This window comes from Caenorhabditis briggsae (genome assembly GCF_000004555.2).
Source record: "Caenorhabditis briggsae complete genome, chrX, whole genome shotgun sequence".
Taxonomy (NCBI): domain Eukaryota; kingdom Metazoa; phylum Nematoda; class Chromadorea; order Rhabditida; family Rhabditidae; genus Caenorhabditis; species Caenorhabditis briggsae.
The window spans coordinates 4,729,912-4,736,506 of record NC_013491.2 but is presented as its reverse complement, the minus strand read 5'-3'; the positions used below and the strand labels follow the sequence as shown (position 1 = coordinate 4,736,506).

Here is a 6,595-nt window from a genome sequence, read left to right as displayed (position 1 = left end):
CGGGTTGGAAAAACTTGAGGGGTCTCAATCCTGTGTACAGACTACGAACCTTTGCTGTCGGCGTCTCAGTTGTATTGATCCGGCCGTACTTCATATTTCCACCCGTAAGGTTTGGATGCAAACTTCGTTGTTTTTTGTCCGGTATCATGTTGGAAAAACTATGAGGGGTCTCAATCCTGTGTACAGACTACGAACCTTTGCTGTCGGCGTCTCAGTTGTATTGATCCGGCAGTACTTCATATTTCCACCCGTAAGGTTTGGATGCAAACTTCGTTGTTTTTTCTCCGGTATCGGGTTGGAAAAACTATGAGGGGTCTCAATCCTGTGTATAGACTACGAACCTTTGCTGTCGGCGTCTCAGTTGTATTGATCCGGCAGTACTTCATATTTCCACCCGTAAGGTTTGGATGCAAACTTCGTTGTTTTTTCTCCGGTATCATGTTGGAAAAACTATGAGGGGTCTCAATCCTGTGTACAGACTACGAACCTTTGCTGTCGGCGTCTCAGTTGTATTGATCCGGCAGTACTTCATATTTCCACCCGTAAGGTTTGGATGCAAATTTCGTTGTTTTTTCTCCGGTATCATGTTGGAAAAACTATGAGGGGTCTCAATCCTGTGTACAGACTACGAACCTTTGCTGTCGGCGTCTCAGTTGTATTGATCCGGCAGTACTTCATATTTCCACCCGTAAGGTTTGGATGCAAACTTCGTTGTTTTTTCTCCGGTATCGGGTTGGAAAACTATGAGGGGTCTCAATCCTGTGTACAGACTACGAACCTTTGCTGTCGGCGTCTCAGTTGTATTGATCCGGCCGTACTTCATATTTCCACCCGTAAGGTTTGGATGCAAACTTCGTTGTTTTTTCTCCGGTATCGGGTTGGAAAAACTATGAGGGGTCTCAATCCTGTGTACAGACTACGAACCTTTGCTGTCGGCGTCTCAGTTGTATTGATCCGGCCGTACTTCATATTTCCACCCGTAAGGTTTGGATGCAAATTTCGTTGTTTTTTCTCCGGTATCGGGTTGGAAAAACTATGAGGGGTCTCAATCCTGTGTACAGACTACGAACCTTTGCTGTCGGCGTCTCAGTTGTATTGATCCGGCAGTACTTCATATTTCCACCCGTAAGGTTTGGATGCAAACTTCGTTGTTTTTTCTCCGGTATCGGGTTGGAAAAACTATGAGGGGTCTCAATCCTGTGTACAGACTACGAACCTTTGCTGTCGGCGTCTCAGTTGTATTGATCCGGCAGTACTTCATATTTCCACCCGTAAGGTTTGGATGCAAACTTCGTTGTTTTTTGTCCGGTATCGGGTTGGAAAAACTATGAGGGGTCTCAATCCTGTGTACAGACTACGAACCTTTGCTGTCGGCGTCTCAGTTGTATTGATCCGGCAGTACTTCATATTTCCACCCGTAAGGTTTGGATGCAAACTTCGTTGTTTTTTCTCCGGTATCGGGTTGGAAAACTATGAGGGGTCTCAATCCTGTGTACAGACTACGAACCTTTGCTGTCGGCGTCTCAGTTGTATTGATCCGGCCGTACTTCATATTTCCACCCGTAAGGTTTGGATGCAAACTTCGTTGTTTTTTCTCCGGTATCGGGTTGGAAAAACTATGAGGGGTCTCAATCTTGTGTACAGACTACGAACCTTTGCTGTCGGCGTCTCAGTTGTATTGATCCGGCAGTACTTCATATTTCCACCCGTAAGGTTTGGATGCAAACTTCGTTGTTTTTTCTCCGGTATCGGGTTGGAAAAACTATGAGGGGTCTCAATCTTGTGTACAGACTACGAACCTTTGCTGTCGGCGTCTCAGTTGTGGTTTCTAAAAAAAATCGTTATTGAATCTCTAGTGTTTTAGCAAAAGGCTCAACAGTGGTACTTTTGAGCTCAATTATCTTAGCTTCTGTAGGTAATTTAAAAGCTTTTGAACTAAAAAATTCTGGAGATTTTATATTCGAAAGTATAAAAACTTCAGGTATCTTACATTGAAATTGAGATAATTGCGCTCAAAGTGCACGCCCTCTGTTAAACTCACTTCTTCTCCTTCCGGAATTCTCCTCGGACAGTTGAATGGTACCCACTTCCGCTCTCTTCCGATCGTCTGATTCTCGCTTCTTGACTATTTGATAGCCATCCATCTAAAAATTATCTGAATTTCAATTAAGAAAACGTCGTAAATTGAACTTACGGTATCCTGAATTATCCTCTTCAACTTTTATCAAATTATTTTTTTTCTCCAGGTATAGGTCGGTGTCAAAACTTCAATTTTTGCAGAAACACGTCAAAATTTTCGGTTTTTCGTTTGCCGATTCGTTCGAGTGATTTCCTCGACCAGTTTCAAGCTAAAAAATAAATATAAAAAACTTGTTTGAAACGGCCCTTTGAACATAACACGTGGAAGATCATTTCTCTAAGCGCATCGCATTCATTCACTTGCAATGAGCTCATTGTTCTCCATTTCTTCACTTGGACTTACTATGGTTTTGGGTTCAAGCTGCGTAGTTGCTTTTCCGGTATCGACTAGAAAGCACTTTGAGGGGTCTCAATCTTGCGTCGAAATATTGGTTGTCGCCGTCTTATTGTCAGTTGTAGAATCTGAAAAAATCGTTCTTGAATCTTCATAGGGTTTCAGGCAAAGGCTCAACAGTGGTCCTTTTGAGCTCAATTATATTAATTTATGTAGGTAATTTCAAAAACTGTTGAACTAAAAAATGTTGGCGATTTTTTGCAAAACATTTTGAAACTTGAGAAATTTCAGCCATCTTACATTGAAATTGAGATAATTGTGCTCAAAGTGCACGAACTCTGTTCAACTCACTTTCACCCCTTCCAAGAATTTTCTCGAAGAGTTGAGTTTCCACGGCCGGTCACTTCCGATCTTGTCAATCTCGCTTCTTGTCTTCTTGGTAGTCAGCTTTCTGACCATCTAGAAATTATTTAAGTTCCAAATCAGAGAACGTCTGAAATTAAACTAACGGTGTCCTGAACAGTCCAAATTTTTCAAACTGTGTGTGGCTTTGGATACATACTGCAAAGTTTTTTCTCCAGTGCCGGCGTCTCATTTATCTGGCTCGCAGAACACGGTCTACATTCTGAAAACGTTGACAATATTATACTAAACATTCTTTAGTTGACAAATTTTTATAACTTTCACAGAAATCGAGACAATTGAGCTCAACGCGTAATAATTTTTTGTAGCGTAATACGAAACAAAATAAAGTCGGATTTAAAAAAAATGAAATGAATAACACTGAGTACACAACCCAAAAAAATTGGTGGAATGAAAAACACTGCGCGAAGACAAGAGAAATAGACGAAGAAACACGTAAACACGCGGCGGGTAAGAGTAGGTCAAAACCGTTCGCTACAACGTAGTTGAATTTTTTTTATTCATCGGTCCCCCACGATATACACACAAGAGGAGCACTACATGCAAGTGGGGGAAACTATTCATCAACGCGCACTCAATAGCTCTTTTCTGAAAGAAGGGTTTGCAAATTCTCTTTTCAAAAAGCTCTTTTTGAAGCTGAAAACAATCGAATCATATTTTGGTTTTATAACGCTGTCAGGTTTTGCTTCAAAATGTCAAAATTTTCTTCTCAAAAAAGTTGATTTTTTTATATTTTGAGTCCTGAAATTCTAAGTGCTTTTATCGGAAGAGTAGCGATTTTGAATAAATAGTTTATTTCAACAGTTACAAGTTTACAACAGGTCAGTTAATCGACAGTTTCAATTTACAAAATGTCATGATCGCTTGAAGATGGACGAAACTCAGTTTTTATTTTTTTTTTGAGTTCGCTTGTATCTTTTCTTGGACGTCCGATACGTTTTCAAAGTACTGCAGGTTTTGCGGATTTTCTGAAAAAGGAAATTACTGTAATCCTTGAGAAATTTAGATTTTTTTTTCAACTTTTCTCTTTGTGTTTTTTGGAATTGCTGATTTTTTGAAAACATTTTTTTCGGGAGTTCCCTAAGTTCTTTGAATTCCAGAAAAACTAAAAACTTAAAAAAATGGAATTTAGAAGTTCAGAGAAAAGTCTTTAGTTTGAAAAAATTGAAAAACCCGATAACTTGAATTCCCGCTTCTTTCAATGTTTCCAGAATTTCAGGCAAAATTTCAGAACTTCTTTCCAACGGCATCTCCTCCCTCATCATCATTTCTCGTCTCTCTACATTCTTGGAGCGATAGTATTCGTTCACAAGGTCCTGCTGGCTGACGGCACCTTTGAACTGAAAATTGTGATTTTTTAAAAAACACAAAAAATCGTTTTAAAAAATCTTACCATATCCCTCATTGGAAACTTTCTGTGTCCTTTTCTTTTGTCCATTGCTTTTGCGATGTGTTCTTTTTCAAATGCCAGATTTCTCCAGAATATGTCCTTTACATAATCTGGAACAAAAACTGGACAGACAAAGTCCGCAGGGATCTGAAAGTTTGAATTTTCAAAATTTTCGAGATTTTTAGGACTTCAGCTCATTGATTTAGATTTAAAGATATTTTTGAGTTCGAAGAATTGCAAAAGATAGATTTTTGAGATTCTCAAATGATTGGATTTCTCGGGTTACTCCGATTTTGCGACTCAAAAATTTCCAGAAACATCGGAATACCGATATCTTTGAAACACCAAATTTCTAAATTTCAGTTAGAACATCAAAACTTCAGAACTCCAGAATTTTCAAAACTTACCACAGTAATCTGGATCTTTTCCTCCACTTCCGGGACGTTTGTTTCAGCAGCCTCGATGTAATCCTGGCACTCTGGGATGTCGTCGTCCTTGACCATGTTTCTGAAAAGAACACTTTATTCTAATTCTTTTTTCGAATGTTGAGTAAATTTTTAATCCCAAGGTAAGGGTATCAACCACAAAAAATGCTCAGATTCTGAAATTCCAAAAAAGAGTAACCCTTTTTTGTGTGTATCTTCGGCAAAGTTTTGGTGATCGGACATCTTTCTTTTCTGGAATACGAAAAATTAGTTTTTAATGGAGAAAATTAGAATAATAACGGAAGATTATTTCAATTTCTGAAAAAGATTTTGAAGCTTCGTTCAGCTAGTAAAATGTATAAAATTCAACTTATCACATTTTCGCAAACTCACGAACACAAAAAAACCTAGCAACAAAGTATTAACACAAGCACATGTATGCTACGAATTCTAAAAAACAACGAAAACTCTCCATAGAAAATACAACAGAGAATTTTTCCGCCTGTCGATGCGTAGAGCGCGGTTGCGCTCACGTGCGTACAGGCCTGAGGCAGTTCAAAACAAGAATTGTGAGAAAAGGGAAAATAAAGACAACTAATAAGAAGAGGACAGATGAATTTCTTATATGCACCTGTCCTGTGGTGGGGCGGGACACTATTGATATATTGCTATTGATTTATCTTGAATTTGTTAAGACGAGAAAGAAGATAAACAGTTCTATTTGAAATTTCAAGAAGAAGAAAAAAGGAGAATCACAAATCGAAGAAGATCGAGAGCAAAATGACGATTTTAACAAGGGAACCTTTAAAGTGAATGGTAGGAGTCGCAGAAACCACTTGCATAGATCGAAAGAGCATGGTTGAAAACCTCTGAATGCGTTTTCAAAGTCTGCTTACGAGACCTTCGAAGTGCTGAAATTTCAGCTTCAGCACCAAAAAATCAAAAATTGCCCAGATTTTCGGTGGGCCCAAGACAATTCTCTTTTCCGAGTTTGAAAATTTCGTTAGAAAATGTCTGAAATATGAAATTCCACATAATTTCAAGCCTAATAAAATATATTTCATGTTCTAAAACCTCCTAGAAGTGGAGAAAATCAAATTTAGAAATTGCGATTTTACACTGAAAATGGGATTTTTGGTAATTTCAGCAATTCAAAAGTCTCGTAAGCAGACTTTGAAAACGGATTTAAGGGTTTTCGACAATGCTCTTTCGATCTTTGCGAGTGGTTTCTGCTGACTCCTACCTTCATTTAAAAGGGTTCTATGTAAAACTCGAAGGTTCTATGATTCTGATCTTCCAAGATTTTCAGATTTTCAGATTTAGAAAATCTGAGATTCTGAAATTGTTGCATACGCCTGTCCCTCTATTTTTCTAATCTATTTTTTTTCGTACTCTCTTATCTGGTACCGTTACAACATCTAGACGATAGACAAGGTTACACTTTTTGTGTGCGTTGCCTGGCAAAGTGCCAAGTAGTAAATGACTGCGAAAAAATGGATTATGAAAAAATTGAGGTTATGGATACTTCTTTCAAAAAAGTTTCGGATATAGGCCTGTGCGGCAACAAAAGAATTCCGGCAATTCGGCAACTCGGCAAATTGCCGAACGCTTTTTGGCAATGTTCGGCAACTCGGCAAATGCCGAAAAAAAAATTTCGGCAATTTTCGGCAACAAAAGTGTTGTGTCTTTTCTAGTGAAATCGTTGCGTAACTCGCCTGCCTGAAAATGGTCCAATCAGGCTCAAAACTACAGAAAATAGTGTGTCATGAGTTCCCTATCAAAGTAATTATAAAAAATCTCAACTCAGGACAACTGTTCTCCTATGATCACAATTTGGAAGCCCATTTTTAGAACCTATTGTTGGAATTATAAAAGTGGGAACGA

General features: G+C 38.6%; 1 protein-coding gene across 1 annotated transcript; it reads right to left on the bottom strand.

The window, feature by feature from the left end:
* Positions 1–2,012: 2,012 nt before the first annotated feature.
* CBG27517 lies at positions 2,013–4,789 on the bottom strand (the record flags this gene model as incomplete). The annotated part of the gene is made up of 5 exons (XM_045239104.1): positions 2,013–2,144; positions 2,825–2,932; positions 4,078–4,236; positions 4,290–4,385; positions 4,721–4,789. 5 exons carry the CDS (start codon positions 4,787–4,789, stop codon positions 2,013–2,015), a joined length of 564 nt encoding a protein of 187 aa, XP_045099967.1.
* Between the last annotated feature and the right edge of the window lie 1,806 nt (positions 4,790–6,595).